General features: G+C 52.1%; 1 protein-coding gene across 2 annotated transcripts in view; it reads right to left on the reverse strand.

Moving 5' to 3' along the window:
- Fbln1 (fibulin 1) overlaps positions 1–23,051 on the reverse strand; it is an 84,243-nt gene extending 61,192 nt beyond the window's left edge. For both annotated transcript variants that reach the window (XM_059247668.1, XM_059247669.1), the window contains exons 1-4: positions 22,875–23,051; positions 6,500–6,605; positions 2,361–2,496; positions 315–486 (exon numbers count right to left, since the gene is read on the reverse strand). In XM_059247668.1, coding sequence (XP_059103651.1) covers positions 315–486; positions 2,361–2,496; positions 6,500–6,605; positions 22,875–22,953 — 493 coding nt within the window. In that variant the 5' untranslated portion in view covers positions 22,954–23,051. The remainder of the gene's footprint in view (positions 1–314; positions 487–2,360; positions 2,497–6,499; positions 6,606–22,874) is intronic.
- Positions 23,052–24,815: the final 1,764 nt, after the last annotated feature.

Consider the following 24,815-nt stretch of genomic DNA (forward strand, 5'->3'; position numbering starts at 1 on the left):
TGTCTTCTTCTATTGCTCTCATTTTATTTTTTGAGGCAGGGTCTCTCACTGAAATAAGGCTCTAGGGATCCTCCTACCTGCTCTATACCCCGAGGCCTGGGTTAAAGATGCATTGCCCCTTTGCCTGGCTTATATATGAGTGCTGGGGATCCAAACTCATGATCTTTCCTGTAATATTTTTAATCTGTGATTGGCAGAATCCAGAAATGTGACAGCCACAGAAAGAATAAACCAACCGTGTCATAGACACACACCCTGAAGTATGGACCATGTCATAGAACACGTGGCTACATATCGGAAGAGGGAGAAGTTACCTGGGTCCTGAAGGTCCCCACCATCACCACGGGGGAAGTCTGAACTCTCTTGGCCCTTCACGCAGCAGGCACGGAATACCAGCCCACACTGGTAGCTTATCATGAGATTGGGCTCACAGGTCTGGCTCCGGGCCTGGGCCGCCCTTCCCAGCATGCAACAGTGGCAGCATCTCTGTGAAGAGAGAGATTCCAGACTGGGGACAGGGGAGCTGGACAAGTGGCCCTTGGGAATCCACAAGAACCCCAGGAACACACCTGACACCCCCTTGTCCATGTTCCTAGGATAGCAAGAAAACATCCGATAAGGGTAATTTATCTAAATGTCAGAAGTACACTGAAAAGCATTCTGGGCCCCTCTGAGCCTCTTAGGTCTGTTGGAAAGGAACCGAGAGAGTCTGGGCACCTCGGAGGACTCCACCTCCCCTCCTCACTCCTGCTGCAGGACTATCCCCTTGGACATCCCTTTCCTGACTAGCAACTCCCAGCCCAGCCCAGCCATCTCTAGGAGAAGGGAGCAAGCCACTGCCTGTCTGCAAGGTCTCATCTCTCTGCCAGAAGAGGGTAACGCTGTTTCCTCTCACCCCCAAGGTTGAGCACAAGAGCTTCAGGGCCCCAAGCAAGGCATGAGACTTGGTCACTGTCTTTCACAGAGACCCCATATCCCAAAAGTCAGACCCGAGTCCTAACCCAGGTCCTGGGGTACACAAGAAAAGCTCCCGGTCAGTGCTATACAGACAAAGAACTTTCCAGAAAGCCCACAGCAAGAGGCTTTGCTTCAGCATCTGTGGAGGCTGAGGGGTCTTCTCCATGTCATTCTATCCACTCTGCTGCCGCAAAGAGCGGCTGTGATCTCACCCTCCTCTAGGGTGTGAGTAACTTTTTCCAGAAACTCACTTCATTAATTTAACTAGGTAATCTGTTCCCTGTCTTGCTAGAACTTCACACTTCTCCTTCCTCAAGTCTAGGGATGAAGCACAGCTGTCCGCTAGGCATACAACATAAGCAGAGCCCAGCCTTCTCCAGCAAGGTGGTCACTGTATGCCCAAAGTCCTGGTTGACAGACCCTTAACCAGGCCACTCACTCTAGCCCTGCCTAGCTTCCCCATGTCGGTGCCGCCTGTGCCCCCAATAAACACCTGACGGGTATGGTAGGCCATGGCTGTCAAGGCAGAGCCCCGGACCCAGGAGCAGTCCCTGCCTGTCCGCAGACACTCCGACCCACCCTCCCAGAATCCAGACTACAATCAGATTTTCACCCCTTGATTCTGCTACCACCTTCCTGATGGGGATAGGTGGTGTCCCAGGAAGCCACTGTCATCAACATTTCTGGCAATCACCAGGGGTGGAGGGGGGGGTGGGGGGGGCGCGAGGGGGATCATTTCCAAATGGAGCTTCCCACTCCACTGGTTTTTCTCCTGGGCCTGACCATTGGTCTATTTGTGTGAGGCTGCAGTTACCTCCCAGGCACACATGCGAGACGTCCACAGCCATGGCAAGCTCAGCAACCTGGCCGGGACCTAGGGTCCCAGGAGCATTCAAGAAAGGAGGGAGACCTTGCTATTTATTTTGATTATGTCCCATAGAGAATCCCCATCGAGTCCTCAATCAGGCTGCTGAGAAGCCACTGGAGTGTGGGCCTCCCTCAACTCCAACGTCCCATGTTATTAGAGGCCCCAGTGTAGAGACTTCATGTGAGCTCGGAGCCTCAGTTCACCTGAAGAACAGAGAGGCATTGGGGCCTCCTAGGCAGTGGGAGGATGCCTACCCTGAACTGAAGATTCTGGAGGCCCCAGAAAACCCCTGCTGTGACTTCTGCCTTCTCTCTGTCTAAAGGCTGGGACGGGGTAACCCTCAGGCTCTTCCTGTTTCCCCAGGGTGGAGCTGGGTCTTCACGATCTCACCCTTTCCTATCTGGAAGCCTGGCTGGAAAGGCTGACCCCCTAAATGAGAAGGGGAAGACACCTGAGTGGTCTGATGTTCACAAGGCAGGATAACCAGGGTGGAGAGAGAGAATGGCGGCCTTGGGCGATCCTCAGCCTCACTCACCTTTATGAACATGGTCTCAAGGCTACTGTTGTAGCTGTGCAGCGTGGCACAGCCGTCCGGCTCGCTGGCCAGGTTGATGCCTGTGGCACAGTGCAGCTCCTCCAGTTGGTTGTGACAACACTGCTCCTGGACCATCCTGCAGGCAGAGCAGACGCTGTGCCAGGGCTCTTTGGTGGAGCCAAGCTCAGAACAGAAGCCCACGGAGAGGGATGAAGTCCTCCGGAGGATCCCCCCGACATCCCAGCTCCCACAGGGAGAGAGACACACAGCATCTGGCCTACAGGAAGCACTTGGCAGGTGTTTACTTAGAAAGACCAAATGCGGAGTGGTGTGTGGGGTGGGAGTCTAGAGACCCCGCTCTGCGCAAAGTTGAGAGCCTTTTGCCAAGGCTGGTTATAGAACGTTCTTCCCTAATTACAAGCAAAGCGGCCTGGTGCAGACGCCGGGCTACACCCCCCTCCCTCCTCCCACCTAGCTCAATTCTTCTCAACCTCAGCTCCGTTTCCCAGGCTCAGAGGGGAAGTTTTGGAGAGTCTTACGACACAGTTTGTTAAAGGACCCCAGAGTGAGAAACAGCAGCAACCAGGATGCCCAACCCCAGCCTCCCGCCACCCACAGGCTCGGCTACGAAAAGCTCTTTAGAAAACAGGGGCTCGGGTAGAACCTGAACCTGCCAGAGTCTATTCCTCAGACTCAGACACATGTGACATCTCAGAGACCAGAAAACCAGCCCCGCAGGCAACAAGCAGGAAGGACGTGACATGTGGCTCTCATCCAGACTAAAGTAAGCCAGAGCCAGTAAAGGCAGAAACAGCCAACTGATCTATACTGTCTGCAAGATAGGACAGGGCCTCCCTGCCTCCCTCTGCTGCCAGCCAGGTTGCCTACGCCCATGGCCAGCGACCCTGGCCAGTCCTTCCTCTAGCCAGAGCTCAGAAGTCTGAACCAGCTTCCCATGTCTCTCCAGAGCCAACCTCCAGATCCAGGATGGATGCGTCTACACTGTGCCATTAATTTCAAGCCTGCTTCATTGGATTGGCAGACTAGAGGTAATTCACGAAATGTCCACGACGCTAGAGAGAAAGCAACAAGTGCTGACCGTGGTGGTCTGAATGAGAATGGCCCCAATAGGCTCATATATTTGATACTAGGGTCCCAGTAGGTGGAACTGTTTGGGAAGGATTAGGTGGTGTGGCCTTATTAGAGGATGTGTGTCACTGGGGAGCAGACTTTGAGGTTTCAAAAGACTCGCCCCATTCCCAGTGCGTGCTCTCTCTCTGCCTCCTACTTGTGGGTGTAAGATGTGAGCTCTCAGCTGTCGCTACCATCAGTCCTTTGCTCCATCATCACGGGCTCTAACCGCCTGGAACTGCAAACCCAATTAAAAGCTTTCTTTTTTTTTTTTTTTTTAAAGGTTTATTTATTATGTGTACAGTGCTTGATCTGCATGTACACCTGCAGGCCAGAAGAGGGCACCAGATCTCATTACATGTGGTTGTGAGCCACCATGTGGTTGCTGGGAATTGAACTCGGGACCTCTGGAAGAACAAGCAGTGCTCTTAACCGCTGAGCCATCTCTCCAGCCCTAAAAGCTTTCTTTTAAATTCTTCTAAGTTTCTTATAAGTTGCCTTGGTCATGCTGTCTTGTCTCAGCAACAGAGAAGTAACTAAGACACTAGTAAAGATGAGGAGATGTGGGGAGACTTGTCCACAGCTGGAAGGAAGGAAACACAGACAGCTATTTGGAATATGGCATGGTGTTCCCCAAAGGGTGAAAATAGACTGTCATAGGATCCAGCTATCCCACTCAAGAGAATATGGAACAGGGCCTCTGTGGTGGTTTGAAAGAAAATGGCCCCCAAGGGAGTGGCACTATTAGGAGGTGTGGCCTTGTTGGAGTGGGTGTGGCCTTGGAGGAAGTGTGTCACTGTGGAGGTGGGCTTTGAGGTCTCATATATGCTCAAGCCCTGCCCAGTGTCTCAGTTCACTTCCTGTTGCCTGTGAGTCAAGATGGAAGAACTCTCAGCTCCTTCTCCAGCACCATGTCTGCCTGCATGCTGCCTTGCTTCCCGCCATGATAATGAACTAAACCTCTGAACTGTAAGCAAGCTACCGATGAAATGTTTTCCTTTATAAGAGTTGCCATGGTCATGGTGTCTCTTCACAGCAATAAAAACCCTACGACAGTCTCCAACACTGCCCACCCAAGTTCATGGCCGTGCTATCTGCAATAGCCAAAATGCAGAAGGAACCTAAATGTGAGCGGAGGGGCGAATGGGTGAGCACAATCACACGACAGACCGTGACTCCTTCTCAAACACCAAAGGAAATCCTGACATATGCAACCACACAGAGGAATCTACAGGGCCCACCGCTGAGACAAGCCAGTCCCACAGAGACACAGGAGAAGTCAAATTCACAGACAGGAAATGGATGGGTTAGCCAGGGGCTGAAGGCGTGTGGGGTCAGAGGTTCCATTTGCAGGATTGGAAGGGTCTCAGAGAGGGACAGTAGTCAGGTTGGCAAAACCGTTATGTATGTGCCCTCACACAGCATGAGGTCTTAAGATGGTGAGTTTTAATTGTATTTTACCACATTTTACAAAGCACTGTTGTCTGCAGCCTGACTGTGTGCTAGTCAGCCGTGACGGCTCCAGGCATGCGAGCCAAATTGCCTAGTCCCCACAAGCACTCTGGGACACATATACAAACTCTGCCCTGACGGGGAGGATGCCTGGGGAGCTGCACAGGAGGAAGGAGACTGAGCAGGGCTGCTCAGGTGCACCCCTGCTTCGGGGCAGCCAGGGGTTCCCAAGAATCACAAAGGCTCCAGGGAACCTAGTTTGAAAAAACCAAAGAACCAACCAGTTGAGGGTCACTCGACCTTGCCTGTCCCAAACCCTCCTCCTGGATGGGAGTTCTCTATGCCCTGTCTGAACCTGGTGAGGGGTGGGGCGCTGCTGTCCCGGTGAGGCTTAAGGGAGAAGGACTCATTGGGCACTTAGAGTGGGACCTTAGGGCGCTGGAGTTTGTCTCTCATACCCGATGTCCCCATCTCCTCCTCTGGGCATCACCGCTGAGTCTCTCTCCACACTCCTAGCAGGACTAACAAGCCACTTGGACTTCCGGGTGTTTAAGGCTAACTTGGCTGATTCCCCCAGCCTCTGCCTTCTGCTACCAGCACCCCTTCTCACCTGCTCAGCCATACACAGCAAACCTCTGGAGCTGCTGCCGACACCCCTCTGGATCCCACTCTACTCCCAGGACTGACTGCTTGCTTGGCTCCTTTGCTCTACTCTCCTCCACCGCCGCCGGCCCCTTCCCCCATCCCAGTCTACTGCCCAGCTCCCAGCCACCTCCATCCCTCCTACCTTCAAACAGCCTCTTAGCGTCTACTCCCTCCTGTCAACGGCCTTCAAGTCTGGACAGATGCGTGGTCCCCCAACTTAAAACCTCCATCAGATTCTTACCCTGTTCCCAGTGAGTTTCTAAGATGGCCACACTACCAGGGGCAATGGGTAGCACTATCCCCATCCCCACCTCTCTCTGGCTTTGTGTCTTTCTGCCCCACTGTTCAGACACTCTAGCCACCTTGCTGCTGCCCGGTAAACCTGCATAGACTTCCCCTGGGCGTCCACACTGGCTGTTCCCTCCCTGGACACTCTTCCCACATTTCACATATGACTCCAGGCAGCATAGTAGGTGCTTTGCAAAGATTTGATTTTTTTTTTATGATCAACATAACCTATTATCATAGTTTATTCTAAGGTTTTACATATCCCAAATTTTGTGAGCACCTGATTTAATCTAGAGAGAACATACAAGATGTGTGCAGAGAGGCTGTGTGGACGAACCATTTCAGTTCTTGCGGTCTGTAAGAAGGCTCACGTCATGACGTGGTCTCATGAGACAGTCTCCTACAGACCTTTCTTTTGCTTGGAAGACTGACTTGCCCAGAGGCAGACAGCTGTGGCAGACAGGGCTGCACACCTGGATCATCTTACTTTTCAGGCCAGGGAAAGCAAGAGATGCTCCAGTGAGCACAGAGCAGCCTAGGACAATGAGCTCAGAAGCACCTAGGAAAGAGCAGCAGATGGGGGGAGGCAGCCCCCACATCTCAGACATCTGGCACATATGTACCTGCACTCCTTGGATTCTGAGGTGTACGGCAGCGAGCAGTCCCTGCGCTGGTTAGCCATTTGATTTCCCTCTGTACAGCAAGCCTCCATGGAGACATCAGCATTCACTGTGGAGGGAAGAGAACAAGCCCATGGGTGACCTGCTTGGTAGCCCCCACCCCAGCCACAACATCAGGAAATCTGCCTCCTGCAGCCCCAATGACAACATCAGGCCAAGTCTGGAAGGGCAATGAGAACACACAGCACACCCTGACAAAGGCCCAGGCCAGCTCTGAAAGCACTAGGCTCAACGCTGAGACCCAAGCACACAGGCCACAGCCCTGCTTCTCTGGTCCAGAGAACAAAGGTGAGTTCCGCTGACAGATGCATGGCCGGGCACCATCGACCTAGCATTCAAGGGATGACCAGGGCCCTGACTCCTCCAGAAGGGAGACAGGAAGAGGAGTCACAAAAAGCAGCAAACCCTCTCTATCTCTGGGGCCCACTTCCAGGTTCTCGCTTAGTCTTTGTAGCGAGCTGGGGGAGGGGCTTCCACCCTCAGTGTATAGACTTTGGGAAACCAAAGCTGGTGACAGTTCCGCCCTTAGGGACAACAGTACTTTGTAGAAACAGCGACCAGAGGTGAGGACCGTGCTGGCTTGGCAGAGAGTGCCAGGCTCAGAAGTAAAAGCTGTCTACCAGGCAGCTAGCACAGGCCCTCAGCAAAGGATGGAGCCAGGAACTTAGGTCCTTGCACCAGTCCAGGTCTCTGGCCTCACTATAGGCTGTGCCCCCTCTGCTACCGGCAGGTAAAAAGATCCCCACAAAGCCCCAGGGAGAGGAGATGGGTCCTAAGGTGTCACAGGCTTTGCTCTCGGCCCAGGGGACTTACAGGACAGGAAACATCAGTGCCAACAGCGTTGGTGGCTAGGCAGAAAGCCACTGTCTGTCAGAACCTTACAGCTTTAAAAGACTCCATGGGGTCGGGCGGTGGTGGCACAAGCCTTTAATCCCAGCACTCGGGAGGCAGAGCCAGGCGAATCTCTGTGAGTTCGAGGCCAGCCTGGTCTACATAGCGAGATCCAGGACAGGCACCAAAACTACACAGAGAAACCCTGTCTTGGGCGGGGTGGGGGATGGGGGTAGGGGGGTGGGGGATGGGGGTAGAGGGGGTGGGGGGGATTCCATGGGAGCTCAAAACACGGCTCAGAGGTTAAGAGCACTAGAGGCTCTTATGGAGGACCCGAGTTCAGTTCCCAGCACCCTCATCAGGTGGCTCACAACCACCTGTAACTCCAGTTCCAGGAAGTCTGGCACCTTGCTCACTTGCATATGCATGCCTGCAATACATATTTATACATATAATTTTTTTTAAAGGAGAGAGACACCATAGGAGGGTTGGAAAGATAGCTCAGCCGTTAAGAACACATACTGCTCTTACATGTCCAGAGTTCAGTTCTCGGTACCCACATCATAACTCATAAGGGAATCTGATGTGCTGGCCCCCATGGACACACACATCCCCATGCACACACATAAACACATAATTTTATATAAAAGTGAATCTTTTTTTTAAAAAATAGACACTATGAAGACTGTGAGGATTGCTCAGCCAGTAAAATGCTTATCCTACAAGCATAAAGCCCTGTGTTTGACACCCAGAACCCAGGTAAAAATGCTGGGCATGGTGGCATGCCCTTGTAATATCAGTGCTAGGGAGATGGAGACGGGTGGGTCCATGGGGGTTTGCTGGTCAGCCATTAACTTAGTGAGTTCCAGGCCAGTGAGAGACCCCCCCACCCCATCTCAAAGGTGGCAAATGGCATTCTGAAGCTGATGCTCAAGGTTGGCTTCTGGATTCCATGCACACACATACACACATACACACACATATATAAACATATACACATGTATACACACACACACTCAGACACACATACACACAAATGCATATAGACACATAAATACACACACACACACACACACACACACACACACACACACACACGCCACACGAGAGACACCATGCTGTCTCACTCCTAGCCTTCCAGCATCCATTCAGCCCAGCAGAGCTTCTAAGCACCAGTAGCTGTGGGTGCTTTTGAGTTCAGTTCATTACTTTTCCAAGGCCAGCCCTAGGGGAGGCCCCAGGAGGATTACTCGTGTAAGACTGGGCCTTCCTAAACCACCCCTCAGAAAGGCAAGAGATGCCGGGCGGTGGTGGCGCACGCCTTTAATCCCAGCACTCAGGAGGCAGAGCCAGGCGGATCTCTGTGAGTTCGAGGCCATCCTGGGCTACCAAGTGAGTTCCAGGAAAAGGCGCAAAGCTACACAGAGAAACCCTGTCTCGAAAAACCAAAAAAAAAAAAAAAAAAAAAAGGGAAGAGGAGGAACTTCCAGAAACTTTCAGCACAGTGTGGTCAAGGCACAGATGAGCTAAAACCACTCCACATGGCCAGGAAGAGGTTGCCCTCACTTTGAGCCACAAACAGACCCTTCTCCCGTGATACTGTCGGGCTTTCCCTTTTTCCTAAGGATGTCCGGAGAACACTGAGTTGTGTTCTACTGTGAAAGACGTGTCCATCCCTTCTTTACAACTGTCGGGTTCCCCGAGTTCCAGAGGGTGTTCTTGGGGAGGGTGAGGAAGTGATGGTTGGTCCCACAGCTGGGCCTGACAATCGGCACTGAGCCAGCTACTCAGCCCACCCCCATTTTGCTGTTCGCTCTCCACAGTCTCCCATGATTCTGTTTAGTGACCACAGACAGTTCACTGCTGGCTGAAGCTCAGCCATCAAACCCTCCAGAGTCACAGGCCTCGAGGAGCGAGAGTGTCAGGTGAGGGGCGAATTATGATGCCAGCCCTACATGCTCATTTGCCCACTCACTCGTTCAACAAGGTGGAAAGTGACCGACACCAAGGTTGTGCCAACTGACACCCAGGGTTACACACACTTACACACACACACACACACACACACACACACACACACACACACACACATACACACACACACACACACACACACACACAATCTAAGAGCAAGAAAGCAAACACAAAATCATTCACAGAAAACAGGGCCCTAAAGTGTTCCAAAGAGGCAGCTGTGGTTCGGTCTCTGGGTCAGTAATGTGGTATGACCCTGTTCCCTCTCCCCAACATCCACACAAACATCCTGTCCTCAGCTGGTCTCCTCTAAGCTCTTCTCAGGACAGCCCTCCACCACCCCACACTCTGCCTGTTACCTCCCTATAGCCGGCCCAGTCAGGCTTAGGGTCCTGGGTTCTCATCTCAGAACCCTTCACCCTGGACACATCTCACTGTTTCTAATGTTCCATTTATCCGACACACTCTCCCAATCAGACATCCTGACAGCGAGCCTGTCCCTTGTGACCTTATACTTTGGCAAAAACTGTGATATGGAAGCAAAGAGTTGAGATAATGAGCTAGGAGGCTGAGGCAGGAGGATTTCTGCAAGTCTGGTCCAGGGTACAATGAAAACTCTCCCTACCTCGGGATAGGGGGAATGAGAGCAAGATTATATGAGGGGCACAGCTTTGGAGCCAAACAGACTTGGGCTCTAGTGCTGGAACTTACTCTTTGTGACCATGGCCAGGCCCCATCACCCCTCTGACCCACGGCTCATTTGTGTTCAAATACAGCTCATGAGACAGACCTCTGCGGTCTCTGAGAAGGTGGAGCAGGTTGGTGACGTTCTAAACAGTGGCATGGCAACTTGTCAGATGATCAGAGGGATGCCTGCCGTCACCTGCCGGAGGGGAGCCTCTGCCAGACCTGGGTGTAGAATTCCCTTAGTGCCGCTGCCTTCTAGGTGGATGGGTGGGAACCATGAGTCCTGAGCTGCAGGGAGGCTTCTAAAGTGTTTTGAAATGATGCCTGTTAGGGGACCTTGGACACGATGAACCTTGTGCTCAGCAGGACAATCACATTAAAACTTCAGGCAGTCTGGAAACTTGGAATGTCCCTGGAATGTGGCTCACATGTTCTTGAGTAGGGTGTCCCGGACTTGATTCCTGCAGAGCAGAGCTGTCTGAAGGCTGAGGGGGGGAGGGTGCTCCCCTGAAGCTGCATGGGCTCAGCTCATCCTCCTTAGGCTTGAGGTGTCTTGTAAGCCAGAGAACAGTGCCCATATACCCCCTCAGAGACCAGGAAGAGTCAGGCAGGGACCACAGCCAGGTTAAAGGATGGCCAGAAGGGAGGGAGTGTCTCTGCAACAAGAAACAAGCCTGGGCCTAAGGCCTTTGCAAACAAGGTCCCGCTCAGTCCCCACGTCCTGTCTCCTCAAGCTCTGAGCTTCACACTGCCGTCTCAAGCCCAGCACACGGTATGAATTAGTGACAGAACTGAGAAGCTGCATTCACTTCCTGCCCTGTTTGCACCACCAGGGCTACATAACTTCTAACTTTTCTCTCCCGGGAAGGAATACCCAAACCCAGGGGAACACCTGGGCAGAACACGAGGATTTAGAAATCTCATTCTAAGTGACCATTACTTGCTCTGGCTATAGCCTGGGGAGGAGCGCAGCCAGGTTAGGGACAGCAACGTTTTCTGAGTACACACAGCAGACCATTGCCCAAGAAGCACCCTATAAACCCAGTCCCATAACTAAATGAATGGTGAGGCCACAGGGGTTGCCAGGCACAGCCCGTGTCACCTGGAGCTGCACTGACTGGCCCGAGCTCATGGGCTCCTTGATCACAGTGGAGTTGTCTGTCTAAGGATGTGCTGGGAGTTCCAGGCCAAGAGGAAAGGAGCCCATGAGGACCCATGCTAGTCTAGAAGAGTTTGCAGAAGCTTGGGAAGCTGAATGAGGGAAGAGGAGAAGGCTGGCATGGGCACCCCTGGGTCTGAGCTACTGTCCTAGCTTCCCCTCCTGGACACACACACCCCTGCAGATGCTGTGCCTCCAGGTCCCCATCTGGGTCTGGTGCCATCACCCTGCAGTTATGGGAAGTCCACATGGGTTCTTCCTACTTCTGCTCCCCCATCCCATAGTCACTAGTCTCTCTCAGATACCTTCAGTGCTCTGCCACCAAATGGTCATAGCAACGAAGGACTTCAGAAACAGAGCTAGGAACTGAAGCTGAGTTACTACGAACAAAAACAATGCTAAAGTGTCCCTGTCCCAGCTGAAGCTATGATACTTTGCCAACCCCAAGCAACATGGGGCCAGCTCTGCCCAGGTCCTGGCAGATACCAAGACCCTACATGCTCCTGTTCCCTGGCTCATGCTGCCCCTCCTACCCGAAATGGATCTTCTTCATGCGCAAGAGATGCATCTTCCTCCCCTTACTGTCCCCACAGCACCTGTATGACCAGCATACCCACTGAGGCTCATGAAACATTAATTCCATAGAATGAGGAGCTAATGGGCATGACCACCCCCAAACACAGATTGGCTGTTCCGGCAAGATGCTCTGCCTTCCTAAAGGGGCTTCGTCCTGGTTCATCTCGTGGTTGAAGGAGAGACCAGAGAGGTCTGGTGCTGACCACAGCAAAGGGCAAGACTGAAGTTCAGCAAGAGCCAGAGTCTAGAATAGCCACTTCTGAGCCTTACTTTCCCTGGTGGGCTCCTCACTAGCCATCCCCTCCCCATTAAAGGAAGACTGAGCGGTAAGGGAGAGGAGAGAAAATGGAGAAATGAGACATTCTGGGGGACACCCTGGTGTCACAGCACAAGATGCCAAAAAAGGCATCCTCTGGAGCGGCTGGTCTTTAAACAAGATGTGTGTGTCTCACGCAAGATAGGTTCTGTAGGGCAGAGCCAGGCTGGATGAAGCACACAGATGGACGGACACATACACACACACCTCCCCTCCAATGCACTCTCATTCTGATTAGAAAGGTAGACGGCTGTGTTCACATTCATTCCTTTTTAGATAAACCAGCTATACTCCCCTTATGAAAATCAAATAAAATCAGGGAGGTGGGTTTGGTGCCCAAGACCAGGGCACGTAGGAGGTTCCCTGAAAGTTAAATTCATGGACAAGGTCAGCAGACGAGTCAGTGTAAAGGTGACTGCTGCCAAACCCGAAGACCCGAGTTCGATCCCCAGGACTCACATGGTCAAAGGAAAGAGTAGATGCCTGCAAGTTGTTCTCGGACCTTCACACATGCACCAATGCACAGGCCACTCATACACAGATACTTTTTTTAAATGTAAAAAAAAAATTATAGACAGTAAGGAGGTGCTTGCCAGGGGCTGGGGGGTGTGGAGTGGGGAATTAAGATTTAATAGGTATGGGATTTCTGTCTGGGAAAATGAGAACGTTCTAGAGATAAAAGGTAGGGGTCTTTTGGAAAATCACTACCTCCCTTATCCACCCCAAAGGCTACTACATCCGGCAAGGTTGTCCAGCTCCTGGTCAATCTGAACAAAGTGTATCAGCTCAAAGACCCCTACCTGGCTGATTGTCACAGAAAATCCACATGCTTTCCCACCCAGTTGCTGCTCTCGATTCCTGCGAGATAGCCCGGCAACTTGATTTCCCAAATAAACTTTTCTTTCTACCCACAGAGTGGTCCAGCTAGGTGGTTTCATGGTTTCACTGCACCCTTGCTTCCAAGCAAAGCAGCAAGGTAAGACCGACCACCACACCTGCGCAACTGTGGCCTCCTCCTCATGCAGGTACAGTCCCTGCTGCGTCACCTGGAGATGGTATGAAACCTCAGTAAACCCCCCCCCAACTCTATCCCCTACAGACAAAGAGAAGCTTAAACCAGGATTTCTAAGTGTAGATAAGAACTTAGACCCCTTTTTCCCAGGTGGCTTTATCAGCTACAGAAACTTAAAAAAACACAGAGGCAGGATATTCGACCATCTGGCAGAGGCTAAGTGGTCATAAGACATCCCAAACTTCCCGACAGAGACAGCTCGTAAAACTCCTAAACACGGTTGCTGAACAAACGAGAAATAAAGGTAACATGAAAGACTACTGATATGAACCAAAAAAAAGGGAGGCGGGCTGTGGGAAATGAATTATGTGGTCTGTGCCTTTAAGAACTAGCCTCACAAAGAAAGGGGGGGCGCTCCTTCCAACCTCCCTGCTGTGTGTGAGAGATTTGGACCGAGCCCACTGCTGAGGCTTGTAAACTTCATTTGAATAAACCTTGCTTTTGCATTCTGTACCTAAGGTCTCCGGTGGCTTCTTTGGGGAAGCGATCTGGGCATAACAATGGGAAATCAGGTCACCAGGTCAGTGCCAATATCTGAAGCATTCTGTGTCTTACTGTCCCAACACAAAATCTAAGGGCTCGAGCTGGGCAGTGGTGGCGCACGCCTCTGTAAGTTTGAGGCCAGCCCGGTCTACAGAGTGAGTTCCAGGAAGGGCTCAAAGCCACACAGAAAAACCTTGTCTCCAAAAAAAAAAAAAAAAAATCTAGGGACTCCCTGAGGCTCACAGGGGTACCTATCCCTTCCTTCACCACACAGCTCATTCACATCACACCCAGAGCAACTTCTCAGCGTCTACCAATGAGTTAGAGAGCAAGACATTCCATCCAAGTCCACACTTCACAGGTACCAAGAGCAAACCACAGCATCTGGCCACTGGCAATACCTTCAGAGAGGTGATTGAGCAGGTAAACCTCCAGCACCGAGCAGCATCCTGCTGCATCAGAAGAGTGCCTTGGAGCCCATAAGAATTTCAGCACTGGGGGGTTAGGACGGGACAGAGACAGAGGCACAGCTCCCCACTCTTGCCTGCAGCATTTGGGGACCTCAACTCAGGCCAGAATTTCAAGACTGGTCAGAACTGGGGGTTAATAAGAGTATTTTTTTTAAATATAAGCTTAATATAAGGATTAAGAAAGAGAGGTGCTCAGATAGAAAGATAAGACACACCCAAGCACATGGGCTTCTCAAATGGGAGTCTCAGAACAGAAAACACACCCAAGTGTGGGTGTGGGTTCCCCCGAGGGAGAGTGGGAGCTAGCTGATTTCAGAGAGTCATATATATCATCTTTGTAGGTTTTGGAGTTACTCTCTTCAAAGACTTGCTATGAATCCTAAATGCTTACCTGAGGGGCACCTGACAGGATCACAATCGATATATAAGATAGAAAAGTCTAGCCCAAGGGGATGCGAGAAGATAGGAGAGTTACACTGTAAACAATCTTATTTGGCTTGAGATTCCCAGCCCCAGCCTGGGGAAAGGAAGGAGGTCCTATCCAATGGGATATTGCTCAGGCCTTAAGCCTGGCTCATCCCACTTTAATATAAAGTCTCTGTAATGAAAGAAGTCCTAACTGCATGTGCTGGAATTCTTGCTTCTCTGCTGACAAGGGGCTTCAGTCAGACTCCAGGGTGAGGGTCTCCTCTCCTTCCCATGTCCTCACAGGTTCTGTCTTTCTATTCTGCTTCCTGGCCATCACTGCTGCCTCTGTGCAGCCAGCCTCCAGCAGCTCTGAAGTCTGTCAATCAACTCACCCCGAGCTTCAATACCCCTTCGCTGAGCAGGGCCCTCCAGCCAACCCAGAACCTTCCCTCACTTCATGCTCCTTCGCTTGTCTTTTCTGAGAAGAAACACCACCTATCGACTAGTTTTAACGTCTAACTCTGTCATCTGACTATGTGACAAGCCCACAGGCAACTAATAGTAAAAACCAAGAATCAACGCTCTTGCCAAACATGGCTGACCTCCAGTCAAACGGTCCAAAGGCAAGCAACACTGGGTGTTAAAAAGTGTCCTCCATCCTCCAGGCACGTAGCTCTAAGTTGGTGAGGGGTCCTAGACAGTAAACAACAGTCAGAGTACATGCAGAAAGGGAGCTACGGAAAGGACTGTGTCATAGCCCTCCCAGAAACAGCTTGCTCAAGTCTCAGGAAACTGAAACTGAGGCCTGATCTCTGAGAGAAGACTGAGCAACCTGTTATGGCATCTGCTTGGTCCTTTCAACACCATGACCATAATGCAAGTTGGAGAGGAAAGGATTTATTCAGCTTACACTTCCATATTGCTGTTCACCACTGAAGGAAGTCAGGACAGGAACTCAAATAGGGCAGGATTCTGGACGTAGGAGCTGATGTCGAGGCCATGGAGTGGGGGGTGCTGCTTATGAGCTTGCTCCATGTGGTTTGCTCAGCCTGCTTTCTTATAGGGCTCAGGACCACTAGCCCAGGCATGGCACCACCCATCATGGGCTAGACCCTCCCTCATTGATCACTAATTGAGAAAATGGATCTCAGGGAGGTATTTCCTCAGCTGGGGCTCCTTCTTCTCTGATAACTCTAACTTGTGTCAAGTTGATATACCAAACCAGCCAGTATAGGGAGGCAGAGGCACTGGGACTTGCCGGCCAGCCAGTCTAGCCTAACAATGGCAAACCTCAGGCCCCAGTGAAAGACCTTGTCTCAAAAGCAAGGTGGGCTGGAGGGATGACCCAGCAGTGAAGAGCACTTGCTGCTTCCAGGGGACCCGAGTTCAATTCCCAGCACCAGGATGAGCAACTCTCAAACCTGTGTAACTCCAGTTCCAGGGGATCCCACGCGTCTTTTGGCCTGAGGGCATGGCGCATATATATATATACACACACACATATACATATACATAAATAAAAATTAAATTACATTAAAAACCAAGACAGACAGCTCCTAAGGAACTACAACACTCAAGGTTAACCTCTGGCCTCCACACACATGGACACCTGCACACACCCACACATAAATAAGTAAACCTCATAAAGCTGACAGGCATCAACAACACGCTACATATGTTCCTACACACAGATGCTCACGGCTTAGAGAGAAACAGCGGACTCCACCCTTGGTGTGTAACATCAGGGCCACTTGGTCCTCCCATGACAGTACAGATACTGGGCTTGGGATTACAGGGGTTCTGTACGACTCTTCAGGTAGAGGTTCCCAGAGTATCCGAATGTTGCGGAGGCCTTGCCTGAGTGTGTTTCCCAGTGGCCTGGGAGCCACCGAGACCTAACGTTCAAGGCTTCTCAGTGGGTCATGTGGAAAGACAAAAGTCCAGTTTTGGCTGGACGCCAGCATAGAGGGTTTTCTCACTGGCGCAGCCCTGGGTCTCAGTTTCTCCAACTATATGGAGGACTTGCAGCCTCCTCACCATGTGTGAGCCCCAGGCTGCTAACATTATAGGTAAAGCAATGGTGCTTCCTGAAGAACCATCTTATTGAAACCATTTTTTCTTCTGAGACTGTCCTTCCAAAAACCAGGACATTAAATGTCCTCTAGTTCTACAAAGTAGGCGGGGTGGGTGTGGATCCCAGATGACAGTGTACTGGGTTTCTATGAGAGAGGGTGTGTGGGAAGGACCAATAGGGAGGCTAGCCTCAACTGACTCCCTGGGATTCTGGTCAAGCTCAGACCCTCAAAGAGTGCTGAGGGACCTGGTATGCCATCGGCTGGAATCCCAGGCCTGCTCCCTGGAGCCTCCACAGTTCACATCTTGCAAGGATCCTGCCCACTGCCCCATCCACTGCCTTCTCTAAGGCTACAGCAGAAGTGGGGGAGCCTAAAGAGGCCTCAGGCCAGGGATAAAGAACTTTGAGTGGTGGCAGTGGACGCCTTTAATCCCAGTACTCAGGAGGCAGAGGCGGTGGATCTGAGTTCAAGGCCAGCCTGGTCTACAGAGCAAGTTCTAGGACAGCCAGGACTACACAGAGAAACCTTGTGCCCCCCAGTGGGGAGGAAATAAAATAAAAATGATGGGCAAGTGATGGTGGTGCATGCCTTTAATCCCAGCACTCGGGAGGCAGAGGCAGGCAAATCTCTGTGAGTTTGAGGCCAGCCTGGTCTACAGAGAGAAATCCAGGACAGGCACCAAAATTACACAGAGAAACCCTGTCTCAAAAAAAAAAAAAAAAGTGATGCTAGAGAGATAGCTCAGCAGTTAAGAGCACTGGCTGCTCTTCCAGAGGACCGAGGTTCAATTCCCAGTACCCACATGGCAGCTCACACCTATCTGTGACCCCAGTTCCACTGCTTCTGACACCCTCACACCAACATCATACAGACAAACACCAATGAACATAAAGTAAAAATTTAAAAAAAAGGCCAGAACTGCAGTGAGATGCTATCTTCAGAGACCCTGACAAGAAAGCCAACCAAGCAGAATGCACATGCCCAGCACGTGTCACAGACAGCACACACAGGGTCTAAGGTAGAGAAGCAGCCCAGAGGCAGAAGAAGGGAAGGGGCATGTGCAGTGCACAGCTGGGAAGGCGAACTGTCTTCCCCCTGAAGCTCCCTGGAGCAGGTCCAGCCCAGACAGCCATCTCACGTGCCAAAAAAAAAAAAAAAAAAAAAACCACTCACTTGGCCATCCTCGCCTCTGGTCCCTCCGCAGCATCCTACCCAGCCCCGGGGGGTCTCTTGAGCTTCCAGGACCCATCTCCCCTGGGTTTCCTTCACCTCTCTGGCCACCTGTCATGTGTCCTCACACCTGGCCTTTAGAAGTTGCAGCCGGGTGGTCCTGGGCCAAGGCACTCCTGCCAACAGTCCTCCCTTCAGGGACTCCTAACCACCCTCAACTCGCTCGAACACGCAGGCTCCCAGCAGATCTGTTTCCTGTCTCGCACAGCCTCTTTGTTCTCTTAAGTTCCCGGCACTTAGCACAAATGATTATACTTGAACTTAACACCTGGAGGGCCGGGGGAAGGGGAGGCTGCAGTGGCGGTGGGGCGAGGAGTGGGGGAGACAGGCTGTGTTTCATTGTGTACTTTGTCCCAATGCTTTGTAACAGCCACCACTTGATGTCTGTGAATAAACAAATGATCTCATGAGACCCTAGCAACTCTACATGGACCTTAAAGAGATTCAGGGAGAAAGAGGAGAAGTTGACCGGACCTCAAGCCAGCTCAGCGTCTAAAGTTCCACTATATAAATCCACCACAAAAACCCAGAGAAGCACCATCCCCTCACTAAAGCTGAAATTCGGAGAAAGGTGAAGCCACCGAGCATCCTTGTTAGGACTGAAATGCTAGGCGGGGCTGCCTGGGATCCTTAGTCTCTGTGTAGCTCTGGGTCCCCTGTACAATGGGGACAACGACAGAGGCATTTTGATGTGCCACAAGGTCCTACAGGTGAAGTGAGGCCCAGGGCTAGTGTCAAGAATCCACGCTGTTAAGAGAGAATAGTGTTGCATGATCACTCTTAGCCAGACTATAGGCAGTACTGACTCCTAGGAATGGAATTCTCCCAAGAGATTTTTAAGCCAAAAGGGAAGGCGAGACATGTGGCCAAACTCAGTCTATCTAAACTCCAGCAGATGACAAAACACAGAAGGAAAAAGTGGCCCAGGAAAAACACTGGGCCACCTACCTCATAGCGCTGTCAAGATTATGTCAGCTTCTGGACAGAATCCACTTCAGTTAGCCTAACTGGCCCGGAACAGCACTAGCCAGAGTGAAGCAAACTGACTCGGAGAAACACAGGCTTGGGTCACTCACCATCTTGAGCCACCTTCAGAACTGGTACTAGCTGCCTCCTGCTTCCTACTGGGGTTGGATGCCCTGTCTATAACTCCTCGAAACATAGAGACCACTGGAGTACCCTGCATCCGCTCCATCCCTGACCCAGCCTTACCTAGGACCGGCCTCGGGTGGAAGGAGATGAGGTCTGTCCAGCTTAGGAAACAGCCCTGCTTGCCCTGAGTGGAGCAGATGTCTTACCCACAACTTGAAAAAGGTCCCTTTCTTCACACCCTATTTTGTTACGCAGCCACAGCTGAGATCATTTCAAAGAAACTGGACCCACACGAGGTACATCAGAGCAGCTATTAATCAAATTGTTATGATCCGATATTTCACAAAAGGAAAATATTTTGTTGGATAAAATGCCCTGGGGGCGGGTGACTGGAAAGATGACTTAGAGGTTAAAAGCACTGGCTGCTCTTGCCCAGGACCTGGGTTCTGGTCCCAGCAGCTCACAGCTATTCCTATGTAACACCAGTTCCAGGGGATCTGATGCCCTCTTCTGGCCTCCTCAGGCACTGCACACACATGGTACACAAACAAGCAGGCAAAATACTCATACACATAAAGTTTAAAAACAAATAACCTTAAAAGAACAAAGTGTATTGGCAGAATCCCATGTCCCCTTTGAAAACTGTTTCCCCAGTGTTATCTGTAGAGCTGCCCATCCACTGTGCCCTTTGCTCAGGCTGCTGGGCCTTCAGGGAGTTGCAAGCAGGGGACTTCTACAGTCACAAGGGTAGGGTAGAGCCCCTTTAAGTTCCTGAGTATCTCACTGTGGTGATTTGAATGAGAATGACCCCCATAGGCTCATATATTTGAATACTTGGTCCTCAGCTGGTGGACTGGTTTGGGAAGGATTAGGAGGTGTGGCCTTGTTAAAGGTGTGTCACTAGGAGTGGGCTTTGAGGTTTCAAAAGCCCATCATTCCCAGTTAGCTTGCTCGCTCACACTCCCGCCCCCACCTCACGCTTGTGTGTCAGATGTAAGTTCTCAGCTACTGCTCTAGCACCGTGCCTGCCTGCCGCATGCTCCTCACCATGATGACCATGAACTCCAACCCTCTGGAACCATGATCCCCCAATCAAATGCTTTCTTTTATAATTTCCCCTGGTTATGGTGTTTTGTGGCACTTGTCATGTTTCCTTTCTCCGGCAGGACTTTTTGCTCAGGCTCTTCCTTCTGCTGGGAAATGCACCCTTTCCTCCCAGCCCAACCCCCACCTTCAAGTGACTGGTGAGACGAATTCCCTTCCACAGTTGCACACACACCGCCTCCTCCAGAAAGTCTCCCCTGACTCTGCCAGTATGGCTTGGCTCCTTTCTCTGGATCTCCTGGAAGCTGCGAACCACATGAAGGGAAAGGGCTGAGTTTGTCTCAGACCCTGCCACATCTGGGAAACCTCAGTGTCTGGCGCTGAGCTGTCCCTCGGCAGCTATTGAGTGAAATGCCTCTGCCTGACCTTCTCCTTCAGGAAGGGTTTGAAGTTCGATATGAGCAGAACTTTCTAAGCATGAACAAGAATGACACAATGGCAATTCTGAGGCTACTTAGTCCTGGGTTCTCTTCCTTAACCTATCAAGTAGGAGTCTATTATCTCGTTTTACACACAGGGAACCACCCAGCCATCCCACTGGATTCTTCTGTAGATAGGAAGATTGGTTTCCAAAGCAATAGGTACCCAGGTACCCCGACGAGGGAGCTGAGTAGCTGGGTTCCCCGACTCCTGCCCTCCACAGTACAATGTGCAGGGGGTGGGGGTGGGAGTGGGGGTGTGTGGGGGTGTGGCATGCAACTCAGAGTTAGGAAATCTAAAGCAGTACTGGAGGTCTCAGTGCTGCCCCAGGGACCCCCAACCCCCAGTCTCATCTTCCTGCCTCTGGTCTCCACCTCCTGACTGGGAAACTTCCAGGAGCTCAGCTCACAGCCACATGTTTCTGCCAAGTGCTCTCTGCCTTTGTTCTCCCTCCCAACAGGACTTTCTTTTAATCAGTCGGAAACTGCAGGCTGGAGCCAGAGGCCAAGAAAGCCTTGGAGAAAACACAACTGTTTCTCTCAACACCTCCCCCTCCCCACACCCTCAGCTGGCCCAGGAGCAGCCAAGTCCAACGGGACAGATCAGTCACAGGACAACCATGCACTGACTCTGTCCGTTGGCAGGAAAGACCACGGTCCTTCTGCATACAGGTGGCCGGCCACATAGCCCACTGGCGGCCCAATGAATGGGAGCCGATTAGCAACAGGGTACATTCTCTGTCTGTCTCCTCCAAGGTCTTTATTAGACAGCGGCTTTCTTGCCAACCCCACAGCTCTCTGGAGCCTGAGATCAGGGTCACCTGGCCCTACAGGGCTACAAGCAGCAGGAAGGAGCCACCAGCTTCTAACCCTTTTCCAAGACCACACCAAACTCAAGGTAGCTCCCCCAACAAGAAACAAAATGGGTCCCAGGATGTTCTATTCTGGCTGGCTTCAGAGAGAAGCCTTCCTCTGAAGGATGATGCTTGCAACACTGCGTTAGCTCCGGGTTAGCAAGTGTGGGTGCTCACACACATCACCGTGAGCGAGCACCGTGAGCGGGCAACAGGCGGGGAAGAACGGCCTGGGAGGCCCTGGGCCCCACATCTCTCCACCTGTCTCTTCTATGAAACATGTGGCTATCAGAGGTCCCTGCCACTTTACCCCCACACCCCCATAAATCAAAATCCTCTCTGGTTTTCACTCTCCCCGGCAGACTCAAATGCCTTCTCTGGCCCACACCCACCTCACTATCTCTGGTCCAAGCACCACCTCCTCGAAGAAGGTCCCCCCTCGAAGAAGGTCCCCCCTCCCTAAGCTCTGAGGGGCTGCAAAACTCTTGGCACGAACAGTTTCCAGCCTATGAGCCTACCTACCCTGTCTCCTACCCTGAGAAGGGACCCAAGATGTGCCAAGGCTGCAGCCAGTGCCCAGAACAGCCAGAACTCCTCCTGGATTCAGAACCAGCCAGTCCCTTCTCCCTCCCCTCTGCCTCTCCCGACAACCCCCGGCCAGCAGTTACCTACAGCCCGTGACCTTTTGACCAGGAGTGTGGCTATCAGAGAATTCAAAAGAAGCTAAGCTAATCCAGGGATAAAGAGTAAGAGATCACAAGAGTGCTTTGGAGCTGGGCCCCCCGCTGAAACAAAGACTTGAGAGAAAGGCCAGGCTTGGCTGACGGGCCCCAGAGTCACAGAGGTTAAAGGTTCAGATTTACAGCCGCACAGCCTCTCTGACGGTCAGGTGAAGCGCCTGCCCCGGGGCCAGGAGGATTATGGACTGAGAAAAGCACAGCCCGGTGGACTCTAGTCCATTCTAAGGTTCCTAGATTGGGGAAGTGGTTCTGGGCCACCAATCTGCTAGAGGGCACTCCTGTGGCCCAGCAGGGAGGAAGTGGCCAAACCTTCCAGAATGGTCCTCTACTTTCTCTTTTCTTTCTGCCCCCATCCCTGAACAACTTACTGCTCCTGCCCTCCCGTCTCAGTTTGCTCAGGAGTAAGATGGGTGCAGCAGACCCCCATCAGAGGGTAGGGGCTGGAGGCGGTGGAAAAGTCGCACTAAAGCTGCTTCCAGTGCGGAGTGCTTCCCACCCCCACGGCCCTGCGGGCGGTCTTCGAGCTGTCTCCACCAGCAGAGAATGTGGCTGCGAGAGCCCGCTGGAGGATCTGTTTGGAAGATGAAGGAATTTAAAACAAGTCCCCCTTGTTTTAGAGGAGGGCCATTAGGGCCAAGCCGGAAGTGCGGCTGGGGAAAGGAGGTCGCGGGCCTGGATTCCACGCAGCTCTGGGGACCATGCGATGACGCCCGAGGCGCAGCAAAGCGCAGCGCACGCGCTCCGGAGCACCGGCAGCTGCAAACTTCTAGGGAGCGCGGGGCCCGGGTGGGGACCTAGAGGGGGGCCATGGGCCCGGGGCGCCCCTACCTCGGGCCGCCAGCAGCGAGAAGCTGCTGAGCAGCAGCAGCGGCAGCGGGACGGGGCGAGATGGCGCGGGGCGCTCCATGGGGCCGGCAGGCTCGAGCGGCGGACAAAGGCACGGCGGGCAGCGGCTGCACGCTCTGGCTTGGCCTGGGCAGCCAACGCGAGGCTCCTGCGCGCCGCGTTCAATTATCCCGCCCGGAGGAGGCGCGGCGGGGGCGGGGCCCGCGGGGACCCTCCCTCCAGTCCTGCGCCGCGGGGGCGCGCCGCCACCCAGACTCTCCTGCTGGGACGCACGCGGGGCGCCTGCCCCGCCACCCACCTAGGCGCAGTGCTCCACATTCATCCACATCCCACCGGTCACCTAAAGCCGGCTTGCGGAAAACCCAGACCCCTCAGGGGTTCCCCTTTGCTCGCCCCCGCACCCTACAACGGCTCCTTAATCTCTGCAAGTCTGCAGTTGGCATCAGCGGCTGGGATCGGACCGGCCGGCCAGGACTGCCAGTCAGGCCAAGCAGACTCCCAACACCAAGGGTATATTCTGAGCTTCCCACAGCCCGGAAGGTCACGTGGAAAAGAGTTTGACCAGACGGGTCAGGAGGGCAAGCAGCTAGGCTGGACCAGCAGAAGCCAGTTTGTGTAGAATGCATGGCAGCCGCCAGCCAGCTATCTTAGAGAGGACTCGCAGATACATTTATTTAAAAAATAAAAATAAAAAAGAAGCTGGGAAGATGGCTCAGTGGGTAAGGGCACTTGGTGTGAAGACATGAGGATCTGAGTTCGAATTTCCAGCACTCACATAAAATAAATAAAAACAATGCAAAAAAAAAAAAAAATTAGACTTTTAGCCGGGTGTGGGGCACTCCAGAGGCAAGGGCGGGTAGATCTCTGAGCTTGGTCTACAATCGAGTTCCACGACAGCCAAGGCTACACGGATAAATCCCGTGTTGAAAAACTAACAAAAAGATTTTTATAAATAAATAAATAAATAAATAAATAAATAAATAAATAAATAAATAAATAGTGCAAGTAAATTCGGAGGACCTTAGGATACCATTTAGCTGCTTGTGTGGGACCAGTGATTCAGTTTTAGGGATCAGGCTCTGCTGGAATAAACGTGCCTGTCTGCACACAGAGACTGTCCATAGTGTCCAGTGGGAGCCACCCAACATCATCCACAGTGAATGAGTATGTGGGAAAGTAGTCACACACTAGGACATTCAACTCTGACGGTGCACCATGGGACCAGCCACAGATGAGCTTTTACTACATAGGTCTGTTTGTAGGAAGGACAGGGCAGATCAGAAGTTAGGGGACTGCTGCTCCTGGGGTGGGCGGTGTCTGGAGGCAGCCGCTGAGGAGTGGTTTCCTTAATATACTCAGTGCGTGAACACTTACCAGGCCGTTCAATTACAAAATACGCCCTTCTGTTCGATTTTGAAAAGGGGATATCATGCTCTGTTGCCCAGGCAAGCCTTGACCTCCTGGGCTCCAGTGACCCTCCTTCCTCAGCCTCATGAGTCGCTAAAGTCTATACGCGTGCACCACTGTGTCCAGCGCCTCTGAATGAAGCCTCATCTCAAAAGATATCTAATGCTGGAGGTTTGCAGAGAGGCCAGGAAAGAGCCTGCAGGCTGACCCTTGGTTCAGGAAGCCGCCCAGAAGTGAGGCAGGGCTCAAGTGTAGCTCAGTTGGTAGAATGCTTGCCAGGCATGCCCAAAGCTCTGGGTTTGATCCCCAACAGTGAACATAAATCGGATATACTGGTACACACCTGTAATCCCAGCAGTTACAAGGCATGGGCAGGAGGATTGGAAGTTCAAGGTCACCCCCCTTCGCTACATAGTGAGGTCAAGGACAGAGTTGGATGTGTGAGAACCACCTCATAACAAGAAAGAAAAGGAAGGAGGGTAGAAGGAACAGCCTCTGCAAAGGCTCAGAGGTTTG

The sequence above is a fragment of the Peromyscus eremicus genome, chromosome 20 (assembly GCF_949786415.1).
Source record: "Peromyscus eremicus chromosome 20, PerEre_H2_v1, whole genome shotgun sequence".
In the NCBI taxonomy this organism is placed as follows: domain Eukaryota; kingdom Metazoa; phylum Chordata; class Mammalia; order Rodentia; family Cricetidae; genus Peromyscus; species Peromyscus eremicus.